The 26969-nt window shown below is 32.2% G+C and overlaps 2 protein-coding genes across 2 annotated transcripts; one reads left to right on the top strand and one right to left on the bottom strand.

The window, feature by feature from the left end:
* Nucleotides 1-1789: 1789 nt before the first annotated feature.
* On the top strand, nt 1790-10888 carry LOC148284295 (zinc finger CCHC domain-containing protein 8 homolog). The gene is made up of 7 exons (XM_088242158.1): nt 1790-2593; nt 4057-4232; nt 5225-5438; nt 5848-5979; nt 7525-7723; nt 8275-8465; nt 10106-10888. The coding sequence occupies exons 1-7, from the start codon at nt 2024-2026 to the stop codon at nt 10631-10633; spliced, it is 2010 nt and encodes a 669-aa protein (XP_088098284.1). The 5' UTR covers nt 1790-2023; the 3' UTR covers nt 10634-10888.
* Nucleotides 10889-15569: 4681 nt separating this feature from the next.
* LOC148284294 (small integral membrane protein 14) lies at nt 15570-23040 on the bottom strand. The gene is made up of 4 exons (XM_088242168.1): nt 22889-23040; nt 18593-18692; nt 17559-17753; nt 15570-16252 (listed from the first exon to the last, which is right to left on the bottom strand). The coding sequence occupies exons 2-4, from the start codon at nt 18665-18667 to the stop codon at nt 16205-16207; spliced, it is 318 nt and encodes a 105-aa protein (XP_088098294.1). The 5' UTR covers nt 18668-18692; nt 22889-23040; the 3' UTR covers nt 15570-16204.
* Nucleotides 23041-26969: the final 3929 nt, after the last annotated feature.

Raw genomic sequence — 26969 nt, 5'->3', positions numbered from 1 at the left:
AATCGTTGGACAGAGTAGATTCAATTAAATATTTAGGAATTCATATAGATGGGAATTTAAGGTGGACTAATCAAATCGAACATATTGAAAATAAATTGAAAAAGCAAATTTACTTTTTTAAAACTATAAGAAATATAATTAGCCTAAAAGAACTTGTAAAAATATATTACGTAATAACTCAATCAGTTTTGGAATACGGAATAATTGGATGGGGATGTGCAAATGACACACTGATCAAGCAAATAATAATTGCAAAAAAAGCTTTAATGAAAATTATATTAAGAGTCCCAATCAGAACTAGCTCCCTCGGTATATTTGAAAATCTTAATGTAAAATCTATAAAACAACTTTATGTAAAAGCTTTGTTACTAAACGCACGTAATCATCATTCACTGCCTTCCGTTGCAAATACAAGAGTTACTAGATTCTCCACCCTGATGCTGCAAAATAATAAATACAACTTTCGGTCAAAGAGGATTGGCCTACTACTCGGTTAAAGTGTACAATCTACTTCCATTATCCATAAGGACAATTAGTAAGTTCTCACAATATAAAATTGCTATTAAGAAATGGATATTGGAGGTGGGTTGCACACGGATCGATGAGTGGATCAAGCCAAATAGGTCATATGTGTGTACTGTTTATGAAATTCTTTCTATTGGTCTATATAAATAAGTTATGTTTTTTATGATTATTTTAGTTTACATTGTTTATTATGTTAACTTTGTTAAATAGCTCATTTAAGGCATGTTTCACATTTTGTAAAATGTTTCCCTCGGCACGAGACACCCTAGCGAGGGAACATTATTCTGTATAAAAAAAAATTACAAACAATGTAAAAGTATAAATAAATAAAAATAAAATAAATTATTTATATCCTCTCATACCAGCATTTTTGCTGATTGGGAATATTTAGTACAAATAAAATTGTAATGTAATGTAATATGTAAAGTTAAAAACGATGTACTTATTTTGTCATAAATAAATCTTAATCAAAGTTGGAAACGTTACTAATGGTTGGGTAAATGATGCGATGCCGGATAATTTATAATACGATTTTTTATATGTACAACGCAATGCTTTATTAAATGTAGTCAACTTTTGCGTATGGCTGCATTAATGTTTTGATAGTTTATTATGGCCAGATTACCCAAATGTATATTTTTGCGGCGCGACGGTGATGATGATGTGTATAATATATGATATGTTTTATCAAATGGCGCCGTATTCCTTATATGTACCTTATAAATAAAAGGAAAAAAACGCAAATTGTAATTTAATTACGCATTTCGCTTACACTAACTTCTCTTTTTAAAAAAACACTGTTCAATACTTTGCATATTTGTTCACATTTCTTGTAAATAATATGTGAAATATAATAAATATAGTAAAACTCAAATTATCCGGATTAATGAGTGCCAGATTTTATCCGGATATGCAAAAATCCGGATAATTGGATCAATAATTTAATTAAGGCAATGTTTTGAAAGAAAAGGCAATTTTTTTTTATTGCTTTTAAATAATACAGCGAATTGGAGTTACATTAAAAAAATATTTGAACATGGCCAGCAAAGTTTAGCAGCCATTTTATTTATCAGCATATTTTTTTTTTTCTTGATAATGATCCGGATATTTGGCAATCTAGATGACTGGAGTTCGGATAAACGGAGTTCTACTCTATTCGTATGTTTTGTGAAAGAGTTGGAAGTTTGGAATTTCAATATTTTTTCGATCATTCGTCCCTGGCATCACTAACAAAATAATAGTTTGATAAAAGCAAAGAAAATACATAGACAAAAGCAAAGACAAACCAATATGGCGATTGGCGATGTCAAATTGTTCAAAGTTGTCAACCAGTTGTCAGTTGACAGCTTTTAGCCTAGGACTTTTTGAATTTGATGAGTTTTCAATTGAACAATTACTTTTTATTGAGATAACTATGTAACGGAGTATTGTTTACGGATAAGTATCTTTTTTGTCTGCATTTGTTGCTTCAATTCGTTTCGAGTTTTAAGTTTCAGCCATGCCGAAAAATAGGAAAAGAGGAGTCGATGAAATGATTTTTGAGTTGGAGAACGGTGAAATTGAGTCCAGCTCTTCTAGTGAAGACGCAGTACTGAATACCAACGCTGAAGTTGCGAGCAATAACTTTGAAAATATTGGTAGCGAAAGCATAGTTCACAATGAACCAGAGGAACCTGTTTTGTTGGTTGGAAACAATGAATCAGAAATGCAGGAACGAAGTCCGTGTACGACTTTATCAACAGAATGTGATAGTAATAGTCAATCGGCTAATATCCCAATAAAATTAGAAAGTGATGAGAAAGAACCATTAATGAGGATCAGATTTAGGGATAAAAATGTGGCAAAGAGTTACAAACATAAAATAAAAAGATACATTTTGCAACTTATTAACTCTGATGAAGAATATTCGCATTATGATAATGATTCTGATCTTGAATTAATTATATGGGATGTAGATTCAAATAGTAAACAAGATGCTACTGACTCTTTGGATTCTATGTTTATTATTGATACAAATCCTTCTGATACTCCTATGCACGGGAACATCGATGTTCCTGCTTATAGCAAGGTAATGTTTATGTTTATAACTTTTGTTATTTGTTAATAAATATCTCGATCATATCATACATACAGTACCAAACCATCCACACTTAGTCAGAAATATAGCAAGCTGGAAGTCATGCTAAAAGTATAAAGCACTTTTTACTTTGTTTTTTTTATTTTTCCTCATCTGCTCAGTGGAGCATGTGGACATCACCAGATGCCTCCAGGAGACCCTATCGCCAGCCAGCGCTCTCGTCTCTTCCCACCTTAATCCCGCATCCCTTAGTTTCGCCGAATAAAGCTGAGAGATCGTCATTGACGGCCTTCCAGAACGACGGGAGCCCACATGCGTAAAGAGGCACCTTGAGTTTAGGTTCTCCTGAGGCATGCGCATCTTGTGTTCCCACCGCCGCACCCTCGAGACATTCATTATAGGAGGCTGCTACGTCCATTCTTGGACTTCAATGTTAGTTATGGAATTGAACTGCCTTATGACTAATACTCTCCTCAAGCACTTACTCTCATAACTCATAAATTTGGTGTTTTGAGCTTATATCGCACCCATATAGGAGTAATGGCATTACACAGGAATTGAATAATCGGCATTTCACTTTGACCGAGAATATACTAGAGTTCCAGACAACTTGCATCATGTTAAAAGTTGCTCCAGCAATTCCCAGGCGGATTGCAAGCTCTTTGTGCATGCTTCCATCCTCAGTTATGGGAACTCCCAAGTATTTAAAGCTGTCAACTTTCTCAACTTTTCATCTAGTTTCATTATATTATATTACATAAATAAAAATTATGCGCCCATCGGTTTCGGTACACGACTGTTTCTTTGTCGAGAAGTAAAAATAAACCAAACCAAATATTTTAAGGCGTACCAAAGCTTCACATTATGTTTTACAAATACCTAAGGTTTATTTATTTATTCATTTATCAAGGAAATCATACAGTCTTTATATAAATACAAGGTACAAAAGAACAATTAAAAAAGGATGACTAATTACAGATTTCACACTAATTTATTATGAATGCAGGAGGAGAGGGGAAAAATAATTGAATTCTAAAAAAGTAAAAATATGAATATTAAATAAAAAGTACATAAAGGGGAGAAGACATTGTATAGCTCCAACTCTACTTTCCTCCCTCTCTCTCTGCTTCCATAAACATTTATATTTCTTTAAAAAATTCACAACCAATAATAGTTTTATTTTCTCTGGACTGGCACCTGAAGCGTAAGGCTCATCATTTTACCTTCATTTAACAGATGATCGAGATTGAGGTGCGGGTTGGAAAATAATGATAATATAATATTAATATGACAGATTAAAAACATAAAAGAGCGCTTATGACAATTTTTTTTGATAAAGTAGTTTTATTTCTTATACTTAATACTCATAACAATATGGATTGTTTTTTAATGTATATGTCTTTAACTTAAGTGCCCTCTTTGTGAATTCAAACTTATGTATGTATATATTTTAGAAATTTGACGTTCTTGACAATAAAGACACTTCAGAAAAGAAACCAGTCAAACTCGTTCCTTCCAGACCGCAAGAATGTTTTAACTGTGACGGAAAACATACCTTAAGAGATTGTCCTTATCCAAAAGATATGCATAGAGTCAATCAGAAAAGAAGAGCTATGATGGCCAGGCCAGGGTAATTTTTATATTTTATTTTCCTTAACAACTTTACTTTGAAAATTATCTTGAAGATTTAAAAAAATATCACTAAAATTTATTATCTTTTTTGCGCAATTTTGAAAACAATATTAGAACTGCCGCAAACTTGAATATTTATTTTTTGTGTCTAGATGATTGAAAATTTCAGTTCGGTGTGTGAAATAGAACCACAACCTGGACCAGTGTTTTTGACTCAATGGTTACTCTCAGGTTAAAATCTTGAAAAATGAAATCGAGTAGTAGCTGCCATGTTTGCCTACCATGTTTAAGGTCCTCTGTTTGATTCCTGGCAGGGTGGGTCTAAAATATGAATTGATTTTAATGGTGGTTCTTTACTGCAATATTTCACTGTTTCTGGGCTGGCACCTGAAGCATAAAACTAATCGCCTCACCTTCCATGTAACAAAAACGATTCAGATATGATGCAATGAGGAAGTTCAGTTTTAAATTAAACTAACCAAAAAAAAAAAAATATTTTATCAGCGCTGGGATTTTTCAAAGTTTTGCATTTCTGAAATTACTCCACATGTGACATCAGAGTTTCTCTTCCGCTTATTCTCGGTCAGTTTTACCGAATGGTCCGTTGACAGTAAGTATACCGGATATCTTTCACAGCTCTCTTATCATTGGTTGATTTATATGAACTAGTGACGTCATTCAAAGTAGTTCAATTTTATTAATAAAAAAAAAAACTTCATACATTTTCAAGAAACTTTGCCATACATTTTGATGCCCTAATTTTTAAGGCGCAAGAAAACATTTTTTGTATCCGATTTCCCATGGGGCTGAAATTCCTCATTGGAGTGCCAATACAGTACCCTATACAGCATTGGGTGCAGATAGGGAAATAATGATATATTAGACAATATTTAAGCACTTTTCTTTTTGCTAAATGTTTTTGTAGTCTAATTTTTTGGTTAAATATGAATAAAAAATAGTTTATACTAATATTGAAATGGTTCGTTATAGGAGATACCACTTGGAAGAGCAGAACAAGACTGGAAACGACGGAGAGATGGACCTGGTAGCTGGCAGAATCTCAGGTTCACTGAGGCGAGCTCTCGGACTTCAGCGTAATCAGCTTCCACAGCATGTGTATCGCATGCGCTCCCTCGGGTACCCGCCCGGTTGGCTACTGAATGCCAAGATTCAGCATTCTGGAATCGCCATCTTTGATTCATCTGTAACTCTTTTTTATCATAATTAGTATCCTATTAACGTGAACAACTTGTTATGGTCCTCTTCCACATTAATTCTAAAGAAATGTTTAATGATATTTGACTATTTTTCAAGATTTGTGTAAGTTTATCCACAATGTTTAATTGAATAAAAAAATAAATTACAACTTGGCATCTCTTTGGTTCGATTTCCAATGATATCACATTTACAATGTAATTCTTGTAGGTACGGGTGTTCTGTGCTATAATTCAATACTGTGATCAAGCCTTTTGCCTCTTTACTTTAAAATAAACCAATTTTGATACTATTTACTTAAAAATATAACTTTTCGATTGTTGTTATTGTAAATAATATCACCTTAACTGCATTAAAAATGTTTATGTAATGTGAACTTTCTATCCAAATATTTTCAGGGTAAAGAAGTTACGGATCCGTTGGATGAAGATGGAGAAATTCCAGAAGAAGGTTCCAAAGATAAATATGATGTTAAAAAAATTCTGGACTTTCCTGGTTTTAATATTCCCGCTAGTTCTAAATACATAGATGTAAGAGAACATTTACACGATTCTTATTAAATAAAACAATAAATTATACAAATTACAACAGGGATGGAGAATACCTTAAATAAGGGAATATGGAAGTCTGGGCATTTACAGGGCTTATGACCTGTCATTGGCTGGTTCAAGTGGCCACTTTAAACACTGTAACATTCACCATTTCCCTGTTGTAATTTGTTAATCTTAATGACTCCCGAGGGGGTGAAATCCAGTCTTTTGTCTACGAACATTTGGATAAACTTAAATATTGTGATTAATTATACATTTTGTGATACATGACTAACTGCTATAATTATTAATCTCAACACTTTCATTTCTAGTTTTGAGTTAATGAAACTCATTTGAAAAATCTTTGCTCAAATTTAACTCAATCGTCTTTGTGTTGTTGCATCATGAAAATGGTGCTTCACAAATCAACCATGTTTGTTAATTTAATTTAATTTAGTTTATTCAGAAAAACAACAGCAATACAAAAAAATATACACAACATTATAAAAAAAACATAAAATAAAGCCAAATCAGTTTTCCACATAAATACAATTATAAAAATCCAGTTCAGTTAGACATAATTCATAGATGTGCATGTGTGCATGGTTCATTATTTTAGGCTGGCTTTATTTACATCTTTGCATTCATGAATAACCGAAAATATTCTGTCATCACATAAAGCCATCATTAATGGACCTTTAAAAAAAACTTTCACTACTTTGACAACTTTATCATTTTTTTATTGAGTAAAATGAAACGGATCTCTATCAAAATACAATGACAAAGGCAATTTTGAGACATATTACTTAAGTTTTAAACTATCAAAACAACAAATATAAAAAATGTGTAATAAGACCAAATAAACTTTAATTTAGTAAGCAAACTTATGAAACTGGGTCAGTACAATTCAAATAGTTCAATAATACCACTTTTATGCACTTGTCAATGTCTCAAAATTATATTTTTGCGGGCTATTAAACATAATATCATCATCATTACCTTTCCTTACCTAATGGTGCATAGGGCACTGCATTAGTACACCAATCGCAGCTTACCTTGATCACTTTTGTTACATGAAGGTAAGATGATCAATCTTACGCTTCAGGTACCAGTCCAGGGACTATGAAATATTCTGGTGTGAAAACACCCTTTTAAATAAATATTTTATATCAACCATGTCAGAAATCGAACCCTAGACCTCTCGTATGGTAGGCAAACGCGCAGACCATAACACCATGAGGCTGATAAAATAAAATATATACTGATAAAATAGTAGATGATTCGTGTAGGTTTTTTTTTTGTTTAAAAAAAGGAAGAAATTTTAGCATTCTTACAATTTACCCAAATATTTCAATTTTGATTGCCATTTTTAAAGAGTTTTAAATAACTCACTATTATAAAATGGAAATCAAGTTGGGGGTACAGTGGGGTTTAAATCTCGGATCTCTGATCTGTGAGTCCACAACACTAGCCACTGGACCACAACCCAACGATTTATTAACGTTTATAATTAAAAACTAAATCAAACTGATTTGTTATATACAGGAATGTGAGATATTCGGATGTCCACCCATGTCAGATGATGATAGTAAGAATGCCATGTTGGAGAGATTAGCGCCTCGCCAAGCCCTCGCATATCGGCGCAAGAAACTGGCCAAGACTCAGACCGCTGCTCCGCAAGAAAATCACCCCTTGGATATTACCATGCACTCTGACATGGATATTGATGATGAAGGTAACCAAGGTAAACGTGTGTTTATTATTAAAGTAGTGTAGATTGTAACGTAGTGGTTTTATTATTTTTTTCACTATAGATTAAGAGGCAACTAACAGTACAAAAACGCCAGGGATCGGGGAGTCAAGCCCTTGCTCATGTGAAAAGCGAGTTCAGCCATAACAGCACAAGGGTTGCCTTACTAATTTTACACAAATCAAGAAAAAATTACAGCGACAATATGAATTACAACACAGAACACCCAAACTACAAATTATTATTTTTTTCATTGGGAATCGAACCTATAACTCCTAGGCGTGAAAAAAGCATCCTTATTACTCCATGGAAATAGTCATCACGAGAAACTAACTACTGCATTCTCCAGAGTTTAAGCATTGTTCATTCTGATTACCAGTCATTATGCTCTGTTCACATAAAGTATAATTGAAAGCTCAAAAGTTTATTTTAAAATAAAGTAATAAATTACTCAATTTGGTTTTACCAGTTGAACTTTTGCTTAAGCAAGCATGACAATAATTTATTTTAATATTCATCTTACAATGATGGCTTTTCTTTTAAAGATCACTCTCGCATGGGGTCGTGCTCACTTCCACTGTCAACAGCTGCCATGCTGCTATTGCCCCCGCCGCCTCCCCCTCCTCCGCCTCCTGCCCCCCGAGACCCTCCGCCACCCCCGGACATACCTCCCCCGCCCCCCGACATCCCCCCTCCACCACCGCCCGAGGATGCTCCATCGATACCAGATTTGCAGGTATGGATTTTATTAATTTTTTCACTATGACACCTGAGCCACAAAATAATCTTTTTTTTAAATACATATTGTAACGTACGCGTTACCACATGTGTGCGCTGGTTCATCACCCGCGTCTGCCGCAGTCAGACTTCCCGGCGTAAATGAGAAGCTGCCCTCCCAGACAGAGTCAAAGACAATGTCGGAAGGTAGGGGCACAACTGCGCCGACCGCAAGTCAACCTCAATAGCCCTGAAAAGGACTTTCCACCCGGTCCAAGTGGCGTAGAGAAGCGAAAGCAGTCAGCTGGCAGAGCGGAGCAAAGAGCGAAGTGCAGGAGGGCGAACAGGGGGGAGAACTGAATGAAACACGTCTGAACTGTTCAGAGTTAGGAACTCAACTGATCTAATGATACAAAATACACGCCTTATAAAGCGATGAACGTCAGGCTCCGTAAGTCAGCCGTCCCACCCGCTCCGGCTGCCTGGGAGTGGTGGGGGTAGCTCACCCCCCACCACTCGCTACATGCCGCCGGCCACAGGTGGCGTAAATACGGGCAATTTCGTCAGCAGCCGCAACACGCGCAACATGATGATTACAAATTTATATTTAACATTATTTAAATATTCTAAGGTTATATTTAGGTATTACTGAGGCCAGGCTCAAAAGTGAATAATTTATCTTTATTGGGAGCCTAGCGCTCAGTCGTGTTTATTACAGTTTTTCCATTATATTTTATACAGTTACATATTTTATCAATTTACACTACGCGTCCGGAACACATATATATTTGCGTTCTGCTGATTTACCTAATTATTTTAATTTTGGAGCCATTTTTTTTAGTTGTAAATAACCATGTTAGAAAATGGGAAATAACTTAATGTAGGACTGGAATCGAACCTCAGACCTCCTGCTCTGGAGTCTGCGAACCTACACACGGGACCACAACCTGTCTCAAATATCGTTATTAACTTTCACGGCCGTTCGGAATATAGCTCATCGATTATCTTGAAAAAGAATCCACAATCACAGGAAAGTATTATCGTGCATTATTGGATCAATTGAATGATGCAATCAAGGAAAAACATCCACATTTAAAGAAGAAAAAAGTGCTCTTTCTTTAAGACAACGCACTGGTATACACAGCATTAGATACGATGCTAAAATTACATGAAATACACTTCGAATTGGTTAATCATCCACCTTATAGTCCAGATTTAGCTCCTAGTGACTTTTCCCTGTTTCCAAACTTGAAAAAGTGGCTCGTAGGAAAAAGATTCAGCTCAAACAAAGAAGTGATTACCGAAACTAACACGTATTTTGAGAGGTTCCCGAAATCGTATAATTCAGATGGTATAAAAAAGTTGGAATATCGTCTTACTAAGTGTGTCGAAATAAAAGGAGACTATGTTGAGAAATAAATGGTTTTTGAAAAAAAAAATGTTTTTTTCCTACTTAGTTAGCTTCATTTTCAATCCGCCCTCGTATCACATTAAAAAAAACCTAATTAATTAAAAAATAACAGCTGTTTTTTAATTGGGAGATAAGGCTTGCACTTATTAACTTCAAAAAGTACATTTTTACTTAAAAGTACTTTATATGAATAAATAAATAAAAAAATATTATGTGCTGAATTATCCTAAGTTTTATTCATTTTATAGGATGAGGAGTTGTCCCTTGATGATCTTGAAACCCGGAAGATGCAACTCTTAGCTGCTCTGGATAATTCGATCAGTGTATGCTCACCACAGAGTGAAAATTCAATCAAACCTGCTGCCCCATCTCCTACCATCCTTACCGTTGAAGAGGGTCAAGGAAATTTGGCAACCTCGGCTATTAGTAGCGAAGTAATTGACAACAGTGTGACTGAATCTCCCAGTATTGCCAACTCTCCCAGCGTTGCCAACTCTCCCAGCATTGTCAACTCTCCCAGTGTTGCCAGCCCTCCCATTGTTGCCAGTTCTCCTGCCACCCCGAGGATTGGTGGAGTTCGCCAAAGTTCTCTTGGTACTCCTGTCGTATCAAGCTCCATCTCAAAACTTCCAGCGGACGTTAAATTCTCTAAAGATATTTGTGACATAATTAATTTTGAAAATTTGCCCGATTCGACGGGGAAGTATGAAAAAATCAGTGGATTGATTAAAAGAGTGAGAATAGTTGTACACAGATTACAGGAGGAAAATAATTAAATAAAGTACATTCAATTGACTGATCAATTACTTATATTTTTATAATATCCATTACTTTTGTTGTAAATTTTTTATTGGACCTGATTTACAAAATCTAAAACAATATACATACACTCATTGAAATATTCATTAGTCTCCCTCTGGATATTCTTATAAATGGTTCTTTTGTCAAAATACATGTTCCATATTATTCACAGTTGTTTTACTGCATAAAAATTTTATCTTTAGATTAAATAACATTATTTTAAAAATAAATGTCTTTTAATACCTACTAAAAATAAAACAATGATTTTTTCCAGCATAATTCATTTATACACAAAGATCATGCATGTGGAGATGCAGAGTTTCTTTGCATTTCTAAACTCTTGTGCGTGAAACCATTGAAATTTAAAGTAGACAAAAAAAACATTTTTATTTTCTATTAACATATGGCTCACTCACTTTGAAGACAATGTAATAATTGAACTTCTGGTCTAGTATTCTTAACGCTCTCACGGGGGTTGCACTGCTGGATTATTTAAGTTTTAATAGGTTGACTGCTAAACTGTTATTTTTTATATGCTAGGATGCCCCCATAAGTGATGCATTACTGGACTACATTACAGTATTATTAGATGTATCTAAAACTGATTTCTTACAATTTATTTATGATTTTTCAATGTTTAAAAAATTGGTAAAATAATATATTATGTATTTCTATCTGTGTCCGGGCGGATCAAGAAAACAGTTATGTGTGGGGAATAGAACCAGAACACTGGATGCATGTTTTTGACTCAATTTTTTGGCTGTTCTCAAGTAAAAATCCTGAAAAAAAATAGAGTGGAGACTAGTCCACCTCGCAGTGTAGTGGTTTGCGTATTCGTTTACCATGCTTAGGTTGAGGATTCAATTCCCGCCGGGTAAATGAGATATTTATTTATATGGTGGTTTTCACTGAAATATTATTGTCACTGGACAGCACCTGAAGCGTAAGACTTAAATTCCTGTAACAGATGATCGAGATACGCTGCATTTTATTTAACAGTCCAGTACCCTATGCACCACCGGATGCGGGCACAATATAAAATACCATCCAGGTGCAGTAGATTAAGCCGGGGATGAGGTGAAAGGGTTAGTCAGTGTATTGATGACTAACAATAAAAAAATGGATGTGATTTTGTGGGGAAGATTCAAGTTTATGGGTAAATGAAAAATATTTTTAATAACCAATGAGATTTATTTTAATTATTACACAAAATACATAATTTATTTACATACAAAATGTACACATTTGGATTAATGGCTACCAATTCTTGCATCAATAAAAGTGGAGATTGCCTTCCAACTAATTGTTTTATGCATTCTTACATAATTGAGGCCTATTTATTTGAACCACTAAAAAATGGTCTAACCACAAAAAATATCAATGCCGAGAACACTTATTTTGAAAATAATTGGAAGCAAAATAGTGGCTATAAATTATGTATGTTGCACCTGCAACTCAATCACAATGGCCAGTTGTCTGTAATTACTGATGCGATAATGGATAAGTGCTGGTTAAGGACTTAATCGACGTGATGACATTGTGACAAACATCTGTGATTGAGCACTTGAACCAAACAAAATAGTGTTTTGAGTTATGGTATCACTTTTCATTAAAAAATGTACCTTTTTTCAAACAAGCGCTGCCGGAAGAAAAAGTGCAGAAAATCTGCAAAATCATGTACTGAGTAATACCACTTTGCTTTTCTTTATTTTTATTTTGTCTATATGAAATGAGCTTTGTGAGATTACTACCTCACAGATTATTAATATTTCATAATCACGGAAAAGCATGAAATAAGTTAGTAGCCAGTCGAGAAATTAAATTAGTTTATGCATAGAAATCAATTGTGCAAAACAAAACCTCAGGTAAAAGGAAAATTATATTTTAACTCCCAATATTTTGGTGATAGTTGACAAAAATATTGTGCACAAAACAAAATATATATCTACCCAAAAACCTTTTGTCCCATAATCACATATTGTACATGTAATATGTATAATTTAAACTATAATTAATAATATTATTATATTTCTTTTTAATTAAAGTAACTGATAATTTAAAGGGAGACAAAATAATTATAAAAGGGAATTGCTTCCTTTTGAAATATTAATTTATGCTGTTTCTACTTCTGTAAGTAAAGGAATGTGCAGAGGACGATTGCTGATGGTTAAAAATGTGAATAAAAGGCATGGCAGATTATGGATATTATGAACTTAATTGAGTCATGTAAATATCATGTAATAAAAAAAAAGACTTTTCAAAATAATTCAGATTGAAATGTGCAGTTATTTTATGTCTAATAGTTTGAACTCAGAGTAATAATGCGTAACCTAGAGAGAAGCCTTTATCACTATGTTTCATAAAACCCAAGCGATGTTGGTTAGCAACCAATTGGTGGCCATTTTGTTTTATTTGACAACATAAACATAACAGTTTGATCGGATACTTTTGTTGCTGTGCTTGGCTTTGTTTGTAAATAACTTGGATATTTACGTTATAATAAATAAAAATCGACTATGGTGAATTGCAGTATGTTTGGTTGCAGCAGTAGGAGCGTCAAATGTGTTAAAGGAGTCAGTTTTCACAGGTAATTGATTCAGAATATTTGATTTAAATTGATTTTTGGCATTTATTGTCCCGACACGTGTATTATGTTGCTTAAAAACTTTCCTTATATCAACATATTTACTTCAGATACTATTTTTTCTCAATTTAGGAAATAAATTTGTGAATTAAAGTATGTTTACTGTTGATAATGACAGTTGATTATGGGCAATATGTCAGGGCCGCACTAGGCATCCATATAAAGTTTGAGTTTTTATCGAGTAGTGGTCGATTCAAATTTTACTCGAAAATAGCAACGTTAACCTTGATATCGCATTTAAAATGAGGTGTCCAAATTTCAGGCCGCTACGACTCGCCGTTTCGGAGATGTGACGGACAAACAAACAAACTCAACACAGGACTTTGGTTCAATGGAGTTGGGATTTATGTCTTAATAAATATAACATAAATATATTGTGAATAAATAAATAAACACAAACATGTATTTTCAGTTTTATAAAATAAATATAGGCGAATTATAGAAAAATATATTGGAATAACCCTGCGATGACAAATACACAGGTACATATTTAAAAGTAATTACAATGCAAATTAATATCCATTTGGCAATTCTCGACCTGAGAACGGCCCATTGTTTTGCTGCGAACTGTAGCAACTTAATACCCAATAGTCATAGAATGGTTTTCCTACGTTTGGGCTCCTCTCTAGGTTACGCATTATTATTCTGAGAGTTTGAACCTCTATATAAATTATCTGCAGGGATTCAATCTTACTTCAGGACAAAAACAGTTGTATGTATATATATGGACATGTGGAATTATGAAGATGTAAATAGTCACATAATTTGGCCAAATTTATACATCCCTAGTGATGATGCAATTGTTTGTTACCTATTTAAAGATGCATTTTTAAATATATTCATAATATGTTAGGCAGTTGACTGAACCTCACTAAGCAGAACTATCATTAGCAGGCATGTATAAAATTTGTCTAAAATATGCAAATAGAAGTTTAACAGTTCCACTTCGATTAACACTCGTAAAGTCCTTGGACAATCCTATACTGCTTAGAAGACAATATTATTCTAAATAAATTTAAACTACGGTGTTTCTTTACAAAGAAAAGTGGATAACAGGCATGTAAAGATCAAATTATATTATTTGAACATAATTTTGTTGTTGAACTTCTTAGATTTTCATGGCCGTTGCGGATGAGCAGTAAGTTTTTCTGGGTTATTATGCCGAGTGTCGTTCGTACTATTTACCGAAGTTTCGGATCTCACTACAGCCTTTTCCTCCGAGCCGATAATCTCAAGGAGACCAAAAAGTCACCAAACTCGCTTGATAAAAGAGGCGATCGAGATCTACAAACATCCCGACAATATAAACAGAGATGATGGGATGCGTTTAAAATCATCCCGGTACCCAGTTATAAAGAAATCACATAGAAGCGCCACAGATTTCAAATTGACAAACGACTGTGACACGGTACAACTCCTTAGTACTTAGGGTTGTAACCTATTGATGATGTTTACATCTATTTCACAAATGACATCAACCCCGATGATGGAAGCTGTAAAGCAATCTGAAACATCGGTAAATAGTACGAACGAAACACGGTGTAATAAAATGAATTAAAAATGTTGTTTTAAACTTCTACTGAATGCGTTATATAATTTTAAGGTTTAATTTTTGTTTCTTAATCTTGGGTAAAAATTAATAAATGTTTTTTTTCAAAAATGATTAAACCAAATATATGTTCACATTATAAGTTTTATAAAAGGCAATTTTTACTATATGTTAATAAAATATAGTAACCCAGAAAAATTTACTGTGTATAATATCTGTTAAGATAGTAAAAAAAAAAAGACAAAAAATTAAATTTGGTTCTTGGATATACTAATGTAAAAATTTATTGACTAAGTCAAACTGTATGCATGAATTGTTGTGCAAATATGCAGTCTTTCTTGTCAAACCAATGTTAAAATGTACATCAGCACAAACAAGGCGAAAAGATTTCTAAAGCAAAATATTTTTACAAAATAGAAGGCTATTTTAATACTTTTTAATATTATATGATTTAGGTATCACTAAAAAGTAAATAGTGACTGTAAAGGTATGAATTGTATATATAGCTATTTTATAAAATGAATGTAGTTATGGTTTTGTCACTAAAGTGAAAAAGAAAATAAATAGAAGCTATTATGATTCATGGCATACTGCGAAAATTTAGAAGAATGCTCCTCATCTTGGAGCAAAAACATACAGTACTGATTTTTATGAAATATAATCTATACATAAGAAACAAAGATTTTAAACGGCAATATTATGTTTAAAAAAAGTTGTATTTTTCTTACTTTATTGGCGAGTCTCTAAATATTCACAATATATGTATACATAGATATAACAGCGTGTATTTAATGGGCGCTTTTAAAGCTTAATTAAATTAAATAAAGTATTAGTTATATTATTACGGTTTTCTACTCCCTTCTTTGCACCCAATGGTGTACAGGGCACTGCGATTAAACTAGTTGCAGTGTCAAACAGTAAATTATTTCATATAAATTTGATAGATATATGTGGAACATAAATATATTGCAGCAATTTTCTTTCAAGAAACTGATCACATTTTTAATGAATAATACATAATAATTTAATTGCTAAAATACAAAACATTATTATTAGATAATTTATTTAATATGCCTGTATGATAAAGAAAAAAATATTTAGTAATGGAAATACAACTTATGTTGGTCAATTAAGTTTGGGTCTGGAAACAAATGGATTTATTTGTATTATAGTTGTCATTATAAACCCTATTTTTAATGATTCTCTTCACTTAATTTAAGCTGAACTCCTTTATTAGATGTAAAATGGTGTTATGCAATCCATATAGTTAAACTAAACCTGTTGCTGGCAGTTGTAAACCCTAAACACAGAAGAGGAAGTTATAAGAAGATTTTGGTGTTTTTTGCAGGGTAATTAATTTGTAGCTGGAGGTGGAGGCGGGGGTGGATGTCCACTGGGTCCCTAGAAAACAATATGAATTTGTAATAAAAAATTATTTACATTGAAAATATTTTATTTACTTTTTTTATTTTATAGATAGTGGGAACTTTTATATTCGTTATTAATCTGTTTCACGGGATCTATCAAATAAATAATATAAAACAATTTTTCTAAACAAAAAAACTGACCCTTATTACGAATATATAAATAGCTCAAAATAGTCAAAAATAAACAACGCGTGTCCTTATTTACGAAAAAAACGTTTGCTGAACCAGTTTATGGCATGTAAATGTTTGGGAATAATAATAATTTTTAGTTTTGGAATTCAATCATAAACAAGTATCTAGGTACCTAAATATCAATAAAAAGTTTTTTTCTTTTATCCAAACAGTTTTTGCCCCCTTTTACGACACTATCAGACATTTTAATTCATTATAGTTAATTCATTAAAGAATGACTAAATCCGCATTTGGCATGGGTTGAGTGTCATAATTTTAGAGGGCTCAGGGTAAATTACACTCTGACTTTTCTTCATTAACATGTATTCCCATATTTTCTCCATAGATTTTGGCACTAGAGTAGTGATTTCTGCACGATTTTGATTTGTGCACGACGAGGACTCTTAGCCAATCATATTAGGAGATAAAACGAAAAACTAACCCTTATTAGGAATATATAAATAGCTCAAAAAAGTCAAAAAAACGTTTGTTCAACCAGCTAATAGCAGGCAAGCCAACGTTCCAGCAGGAGAACGTCTGTCGGGTCCGCCAGTATGTTATAAAAAATTCCGTATGTTTGAGGCCGTAAATCTCGGAAAGTATCTGACTCAAAATTTTTACAGAACATTTTTTAGAAGAGCATTTCAATATACTTTTTATTCTGAAGTTTCAACGGAAACGGAACATTCTATGCATATTAAATTAACTCATAATTTGTCATAGTTATATATGTACTGAATGACAATTCTACACAGTGCTTCCATTTTATCAATTTTACCCAAAGTTACAATTTTCTTCCCTTATATTCTACAGTATAGGCACAGCAACGCAAATAAAGATATTCAATTAAGCCATGTGTTTTCTCAGTAAATGCATAGTTGCTAGGCTACTTTTATTTACTCCCCTAATAATTAATATCAGACAAAGCCTCATCGAAGCGTGGTCGGGTTCAGCTAGTATACAATAAATAATTGATTTTAAATTTAAATATATTGTTATAAATCTCAACAAAATGAAGGTAGCTTGGATTATACGGTGACCATAGTTTCTAAGGTAATTATTTTTACGTAATTGATTTCTACATTATGACAACTGAAAATACATATTACCTGATTATCAATTACTTTTTCATCGAGGGCACGAGTCTGTGAACGCCTAGGCCTAAGGACGAATAGCACCATAGCAAAAATCATAACGAGGCTCATCAAAATAAAGTTGTCCGCCGAGGTCTGAGTAGGTGGGGCTAATCCTGGCAGATCCTCCAAGCACTCACTATTAGTGCAGTATGCTTGGCCTTGCCTTAACTGTGGAAATGTTAAAAAAATAAAATAGCTTCAGTTTGCATTAGGCCATTTCCGGCTGAGGAATGAACCATTTTAATCCTAAAGGGCTGTTTATCAGCCTCGTTTTCATAGTTTTTATGCTTATTACTTTTCATACCTAATAGCGCATAGGGCACACTAGGTAATTGGGCCTCCTAGCCTGTTGTGGTGCAAAAAAAAATGAATATATATATATATTATATAAAACATTTAAGTTTGTAAGTGAAAATTCTTGATGGAAGTTCATTGTAATTTATTATATAAATAAAACACGAGTGATACTTTAATCCACAAATTTGGAATATCCAGTGATCGGTTTCATCGCTTTCGCGACATCTTCGAGACTGGTATCTTTATTAAAAAGTTAAATGTATTTATACAGATGTATTTATACTTTGTTTTTCAGAAATCATTATTTACAAAACCACACTCACAAAGAATGAGACACCAAAAATAAAATAAAATACTTAAACTCATTAAAATAGCATTATATCAATTCATTAGTTAACCCATAGAAAATTTGTTGATAATGATCCTTAAGATAAAAATAACTTTATTTAATTTACTTACATATAACTTTGATTTATGTATCCTTACCTCTGTTCTGTATAAATACATTTAACTTTTTAATAAAGATACCAGTCTCGAAGATGTCGCGAAAGCGATGAAACCGGTCACTGGATATTCGAAATTTGTGGATTAAAGTATCACTCGTGTTTTATTTATATAATAAAAAAATATATATATTATGTAACTAATAGGATTTTTTTTAACATTTTATGGATTATAAAAGCAATGTAATATTATTTTTTAAATATTACCAAAGAAAGCAAGCGTCGCATCGCCAACTCGTGATTCCAGATGCATTCGCATGCATCCATATTCTCGTCACCCATAATTACTACAGACTTCAAGTTTTAACTGGAAAAAAAAAAACAAAATATTTACAATGGAAGTTAATGCATATAACATTCTTGGAACTATTAAATATTTATGAACACGACTGCATAAGAATGATATTACAATAGGCACTTGGACATTTTTAAAAACAGTATGTATGGATTAAATCTGCATCTTTAAAATACTTAATGGTTAATTTGATGTCCCGACTAAGGGCTTTCGTCAAAACAAATACCTATTGATGTTGCTTCACATAAACTCAGAAATAATAAAATTCTGTTCTTTGGTTATCATAAGACTAATTATGGTTTTCAGGCACCTCTATCCAGAACGATCAGACTAGTTAACGAAAACGAGGATCTGAATTGTTTCGGTTGTAAATGAAGTAACTAATCAATTTAAGAATATATAATAATATTAATATTCAATAAATTCTTTACAGCTATAATCAACATGGATCCCATAATGTTTGTCCATTATACTTATTTGTCTATGCGTTTTCTTTCATTGTATCATTTCTAGTTTTATGTTACTGTATTTAATTGTTTTTTTTGTTATAGTATATGTTTAATGAACTCTGTCTGTAAATTTATTAAAATAAAATGAAACTATTAAGCAGAAACAACACTTTGATTGCTTATGTTAAAATTAGATGACTATGTTATTTATTATTTTCAATGTAATAAGCTAAAATTATTGATAAAAAAAGTCATGTTAAATAAACCAATTTGAATAATACCAAATTGCATCATACAAAAATAGAAGTACTTGGTGTGGTGTGCACTGATTTGAACTGAAAACATATTTTAATGAACACAATACCCTCATTACAGGTGTTGATTTTTATTTAATCAAAAAAGTTTAACCATTTTTTTTAAAATTTTTATTTTGAATCTTGAAGTTGATTATGCAAACATATTTTTATATATTAATACACATTATAATTTTATATTTCTACCTCTCTAATGGAGCAAAATGCTTGTGTTTAGAGAGGATGTTCATTTTACAATTAAGGGCTTTTTTAGTAATATTTATATGAGTAAATTTAATACAAAAATCAATCAATACTGCATGGAAATTTGGATGGAGTTGGTTTCATATGATTTTTTAATTTGCATGTGAATAATTTTATATTTCAATACTTTTTATTTCTAGATTAAAATTGTTTTTCCGAAAAGGAATAGTGATTTCGTGCTGCACTAGAGTTGCACCTATGCACACTGCACACTAAAATCAAAGGGATTTTTTTTTCCACAAATTTGGTAAACTAATGACTTTTTATTGTATTAAAATTTAAAGGACGACAATAACTATTTATTGAAAATGTTGAATATAATGTTTTTTCACTATAAGGAATTAGAATCGAACCACCTTTTTAACACTTTCAAAAGCCTTACGGGATCAATAAAAATACCAATGGATTTTTCCCTCTTGTCTAGAGCATTACTGATAAGTGTAGTAACTTTTGTCGAACCTTGTCTAAATTCAAATTTATTTATATAACATGTTAATCTATTTTTTACAATATTTTCAATTTTTTTTGCTATATTAGATACTAATGAAATCGAATGATAATTACTAATGTTTTATGGGTCGCCTGTTTTATAAATTGGTGTAACAAGAGTTTGTTTATAATTCGAAGGAAATATTCTGCTTTGAAGGCTCATATTTATTATGTGGGCAAAAGGTTTACTAAATAAAATTCTGCCTCTTTTTAATATTTCCGATGTTATGTTATCGTATCCAGATGAAGATCTACCCTATAGACCCATTATAATATTTTCTATTTCCGTGGCGTTGGTAGTTTAAAAATTTCTCATTTTTTCATTTCCCAAAGGATTTTTGGAGTTATGAAAACATGTATTATTTTTTTATATTTCACTAGCTAAATTTTCACCAACATTTGTAAAAAAATTGTTTGACATTTTAGCACATTTTAAAGGGCTTTCTTGAACGTTTATTGAGAGGTAACTATCTTTTATATTTTTAATGTTAACATTCAAAAAAATATATATTCAATTTATAGTTAGCCATACTTTTTTCCGATCGTTATTTGTTTCTTCCATTAAAAAAAATAAATTATCTTTAGTTTTCTCAATGAGCGATGTTAATTTATTTCTGCGTTTTTAATAATACTTTTTAAGGCCTATGTCATTTGAATATTTTATTAATTCAAATATATTTCCTTATGTCCGTACGGAAACTGCTAGACCATTTGTGATCCGGGGTTTTATTTTAAGAAATTTAGAATTAAGTTATCTTTTAATTTTCAATGATATATGATTTTAAAAAAAAAAAATTCATGTGCCTAGAACATAATTTGACGTCTTCTGTTTCTAGTACCATGTACCAATTTTCAGATGATAGTTTGTCACAAAGAGTGTCTATGTTAAATATAGAATATTTATTAGGATGATTCACTGTAGTTCAGTTCGTATGTATACTCGTACTCTGTTTACTGTAAGTAAATATGCACGAGTAACGATCGGTTACAGACGTCTTCCAAATGATAGTGCGAATGTTTTTTTTCATTAGTATTAGTTAAAATATGATCTAAAAAAGAATATTTTTGTCCTTGAACTTTTCTGGTACAGATATTAATGCATGTTTTAAAATTTAATTCAGCAATCGTGTTAAGATATTCGTCCTCATAATAATTGTAACAGTCATCTGCAATATTAATATTTATGTAGCCGGTGACAAAAGTAAATTTATTTTGTGAATTAAGCAATATATAATATAATTCAACATATAATTCATCAATAAATGTACTAATATTAGAGTTTGGGATCGGTATATGCTGATTACGAGAAATATGTCTTTATTAATGCGATACTTTGAGTGCAAGTAATATATAAATCGGATATTTGTACCCAAAATGACTAAGAAATTTGCTTAAATTTTAATAATCATCATATTCTTATCCACATCTGAATAATCATAGGGTTTCAAGTTTCCAGGGATAGTGATACATTGCAGTGTAAAACCACCTTCTAAATACATATTTCGTGTCAACCTTGTTAGGAATAGAACCCGGAACCTCAAGCATGGCAGGCGAACGCGCCTATCACTACACTACAAAGTGGCCGTATTTCCACTAAATTTCATTTTTTGGGATTTTTACCGTAGTTATAGAGTCAAAAATGATCCAGGATACTGGTTTTATATCACACACAGAACTGTATTGTGCATCTGCCTACACACAGCCACGATATTAATAGATGGCTAATCATTTATTAACAATGGACATTGCATGCATAAATATTTTAAGATGGTTGATTACATCACAAGTTACAATTCTCTGATGCAAATATAGAGATATACTGGGTCGAACAATCAAATGAATGGATAAATAAAAAGTACAAAGTGGGTAATATAAAAATTGTATTTAAGAAACCATAAATATTATTAAAAAAAATCTTTACATCATGCCTTAATTTGGCTTGTTCATTTGTATCCATACAATTATTTCACTCTAATTCTAAAGCAATAAAAATTGAATATCGCTCTCGTTTCAGCTACATACGAACGAACATTCTGTGACTTTTGTGCTGACTACTCAATACTGATCAAAATAATACGAAACGCACGCATGATTTTCGATGAAGTGCTGTAAGAAAATGTGTAAATGATTGATCATTTCAGTGCATAAATTAATGTTCCGTTAAGTTCTAACGTGTTGCACTGACGACAAACAACTATTACATTTCTTTTAATTAAACGGTTGACACTGCATAATTGAGATTGTTATAAATAATGCTTCTGATTACATTATAGCACGCCATATTTTAATAAGAGATTAGTTGTTATCTGTACCTCAAATTAAGGTTAAATGTTTTCAATGAAATAATCTAATTTTTCAAAGCAGCCCTAAAGTTATCCAGCAGTTTTAACTAAAATGATTTAAATACACGAAATCACAATATAAATCAATTCATTCTAATTATTGTAATAATATACGAATTTTAATCACTGATTAAACCTTGTTCTTTCTTGGATTATGACGTCCGAGAATCTGTATTTATGTGTACTGATATGACACTAAGTGTAATATCAAAAATAATAATTGCATCCATAACTATTATTACAGTTGCCAGCGTCATTAAATCGGAATTTACGAAGAAAATCATGGAAACACGGAAATGTCATACAGAAAAAAATCAGATGTTTCGTAGGTATCAATCAAAATGTATTAAAGACAAAAACATGTAACTAACCTTTTAAAATTAACGACGAGTCCGATTTGGTTCCTCTGGGACACAAACAATATTTCTTGCCCAAGAAGATTTAGAAAAGAAAACAACAATATCGTGATGTCAACACATCAACAAAACACGGGCAAGTTGACGTTAGTGTATTTTGCAGTTGTGGAACCGAAAAACGATTGCAGCCGATCGTAAACGAACGCCGTCGATTTGCGAAAGGAATCTTGTTCACATTTGATTGGATGACGTGAACCAGTCATACTTTACTATCAAAACGCGGGAAAATTGAAACAATAAATTTGCCGGATTGTAATTATTTTATCCGCAATACATGCTAATTAGCTAGCCAAATTTATTACAAAACAGCTCCGTATTCCAAAAAGGCCAATCGACAACTAGACACTGCCAACACTTGTCATTTTACAATTTCGCTAGTCACGTTTAGCCACTACGTAAATTAGTGAAGATCTTTTAAATTGAACGTTATGGTGGCCAATGCATTATTTATTAATTCTGGAACTTCTATAGCGCCACTTTCATGAAAATCAGCTTAAGGATGCCATACAAAAAAATATCCTAACATGTCTTGCAGCTACAGAGCGCATGGGTCATATTAATATATTATGTACTTTTTAAACCTTGGTTTTCCGAAGTGATTCTGAACAGGTTTGAGACGTCCTCCATATGCTGAGTGCGCATTGGGCACTGCTGTAATGGTTCTCACCTATACAGAATCCATGTTCGGGACTCTGCCATGTGCGAATGTCAGCTTGAGGAGGAAGATTTAAACCACGTTTTTTTTGGGTGTCGATTGTTATCCTGAGTTCCTATCCGACCTCTCCAATATCAATGTCCCATTCCCTATTCATATTCTAACTCTCCTGCCCCCGCCCAATAAACATGTACTTATTCAAAATTTTACGTAAATATCTAGTTATAAATGGTATCAACTTGTGAATATGTTATCTATTGATATGTATACATGTATAATGTACTTAATATTAAATACTAATAAACTAACATGTATAATATAGTACTAACACATGCGTAAATTTATCGAAAACTCGACACTGGTTGGAACACCCCAGTAAGGGGATGAAAGAGCCAATAAATAAAGAAGAAGAAGAACTATGTACTTTTTAAAGAGGAATCGTGTTTATTTCGTTATTAAATATTTTATTAAAATTATCAGGAAATACAACTAACCTAACCCTGGTTGGGTTTACCTAACTTTACATAACACTTCAAAATATTGTTTTGTAGGTGCACGACCGTTGGTTCTTTGAGTATTTTCTTCTTAATAATAAGATAATAATAATAATAATTTAATATTTAATAGTAATAATAAATAATAATTTAATAATTTTCAATAATTTTCTTCTTACTCAATGGCTTTATTCATATTTCTTGTACCAGTAGCTCAATCACAAATAACTATCGACGTGCTAATAAGCGACGCGATAAACATTTCTCACCATGGTTGTTTATCGTATTCGCGATCACAATGGAACATCCGTGAAACCCTAATATTAAATGTCAAAATATTTACGTTTCTCGACGAATCCTGTCGTAATCTTGCTGCAATTTTTAATTATTGTAGCTAACGTATGTTTCGTTCATCATTTAAAAGTAGGTAATACGATAATCGACATACTACATTGTAAATACCATATTTTTATCAGATCAGTTAAAGACATTTTAAATTTATCCCCTGCTTGACTTTTAACTTTTAATTTGATTTTTAATTTTGTCTTTCAATTTTAACTTTTAATTTTAATTCTTAATTTTAATTTAAACTTTTAACTTAATTTGAATTTAAACTTTTCATTTTAATTTTAACTTTAACTTTTAATTTTAAACATTTGATTTCAACTCTTAATTTATACTTACATACATCTACTACCTGGATCGAATAATTTATTGTTGGTTGTGATTTTTTTACAATTAAATTGAAATGTTCATGGAAGCAGAGAGAGAGGGAGGAAAGTAGAGAAGCTTTACAATGTCTTCTCCTTTTTATGAACTTTTTATGTAATATTTTTATTTTTACTTTTTTAGAATTAAATTATTTTTCCCCTCTCCTCCTGCATTCATTAGTGTGAAATCTGTAATTGGTCTTACTTTTTTAAATTGTTGTTTTGTACCTTGTTTTATATAAAGACTGTATGATTTCATTAAAAAATAAACAAATAAATACTGTAAATGGCTGGAATTGCCATTTTCTGGCTGGTGTGAGGATTAAGAAACAAAAAAAACCATTGCAAGTGAACAAACCAATAATATGGTAATTCATTAACAATAACTTCTGGTCATGAAAAAAGCAGACAGAACCGAAGGGCATGTATGACAAGATGTATGAATGTGGAAGGAGCTAGGAATGTATGCCAGGCTGGACGTGTGTGGCGGTCCATTCTCTCTGCCTACCCCTACGGGGAAATTAGTAGTAGTAGTCTAACTACTCAAATCACTTTACAATATATACTGTAATCAACGAGTCTTTGAACCACTTTTATTTTTTATAAAATTTAAGTCAAAATAAGTTTAATCACTTAACAATAAATTTTAACTTTATGAACAAACTAATATTGTTCATCTCATCATAAGTTTACCAAAAATTAGCAAACGGGTTGATTTCCGGAATGGATGCTTTTGGTGGCCTCGTTCGTGTATCGTCTACAGTCCTGTCTTTTCTTTTTTACATATTTTATGGTTCACCAAATTACAGCGCTTGATCATTAGATAATTAAACATATGACACGCCACTGGCTAATGCCCATACGGACAGAAACTATTCTATCATTATTAACCATGAAGTAAGCAACAGTTTACAGCTTGTCCACCACAGACAGCACACCGAACCTGAGGACATTAGTCTTCCTGGCGGTGCCCACATACACGGAAAAGTTGCTCGTTGCCGAACGAGAAAAGCTGCTCGAAGGAGCTCTCTGTAATCTAGCATATCTTTGTGCTGAAATAAGGTAATCCATAGGTACACAGGGAAGTGAATTCTTCACTGACTGAGGTTGAACTGATCGGACTTGATCAGTTGGACGAAATGATTACAAAACTTATTAAAAGCCTTGAAATTCTTTTTGGAAGCCACCAGATCTGTATAACTGACAGGACCTATACAGGGCCACGGATAGTAGCGAGAAGCTCCATTCGGTAATCATAGAGAGGGGGAAAGGGACAAGACCACAGAATGTATTCAGAATAATGATTAGGATATCCGTAGCAGCACAAGAGGGAATCAACAATATTACAAACAAATAATTTGTCATTCAATTTACCATGAGCTGATAAAAACTGTGTAGTCCAGTGATCGGGGATAACCCAAGAAGATTTTAAGCGCTAGCGGATTGAAGGAAAAAAAAGAATGGGAACCCTCCCTGAAGGGGAAGATTCTCACCGCGATTGCCAAACATCAAGAAGAGCATTTAAAGACATTTTTTAAATAATACAGTTTACAGCAATCAACAGGCAGTAGGTACTCGGTCGAGAATTGCAAACCAAAACCGCTCGTTATACGTTTGTTGCTAAACTAATTACCATACCAAAAAATACGAACGCCAAGCAGTTCAAACTTTCTTTACATTCACCCTTGGAAAAAGAAAGTTAACGTAATTTTTTTTTCTTCCTAATACCAGTTCACTATGGGAAATGGTAGAACAACGGCATATCATAAGTGATTTTTACCAACATTGCTACTGACACATTTCAATATATGTTTTAAATAGTTTAAGAGTCAAACTATAAAATAATGTTAGAATTTTAAATTAAATAAATATAATACATTTGGTTTCAATGCCACAAACAATCTATTTTTTTACGGATACTATTTTAAATCAGTTCACTTCATCACTTTAAAAGTTAATGTCTTATTAAACTTTGGAGGAATAGATTTAAAGTATGATATATATATCTGAAAAGTTAATCTTTTAAACATCATAAAACAACTAAAACATTAAAGATTTTTTTAAATATATATATTGAAATAATTATACGATATATACTTATATATTTTTTTCAAGTTTATCGAGACTTTTGACAATTACTCACGTCTCCCCATGCTTTACATTTAATGTTATTTTAT

The sequence above is a fragment of the Micrasema longulum genome, unplaced genomic scaffold (genome assembly GCF_059751315.1).
Source record: "Micrasema longulum isolate JH-2025_06_02 unplaced genomic scaffold, ASM5975131v1 h1tg000133l, whole genome shotgun sequence".
Classification (NCBI taxonomy): Eukaryota; Metazoa; Arthropoda; class Insecta; order Trichoptera; family Brachycentridae; genus Micrasema; species Micrasema longulum.
This window is presented reverse-complemented; position numbering and strand designations above follow the sequence as displayed.

Coding starts and splice junctions, on each gene's coding strand:
- LOC148284295 (XM_088242158.1), top strand. CDS start 2,024: ATGCCGAAAAATAGGAAAAGAGGAGTCGATGAAATGATTTTTGAGTTG. Junction 2,594..4,056: donor ATGTTCCTGCTTATAGCAAG/GTAATGTTTATG, acceptor TATATATTTTAG/AAATTTGACGTTCTTGACAA. Junction 5,980..7,524: donor CTAGTTCTAAATACATAGAT/GTAAGAGAACAT, acceptor TGTTATATACAG/GAATGTGAGATATTCGGATG.
- LOC148284294 (XM_088242168.1), bottom strand. CDS start 18,667: ATGGGTGACGAGAATATGGATGCATGCGAATGCATCTGGAATCACGAG. Junction 17,754..18,592: donor TGCGACGCTTGCTTTCTTTG/GTAATATTTAAA, acceptor ACATTTCCACAG/TTAAGGCAAGGCCAAGCATA. Junction 16,253..17,558: donor AAAAAGTAATTGATAATCAG/GTAATATGTATT, acceptor ATTGTTTTCTAG/GGACCCAGTGGACATCCACC.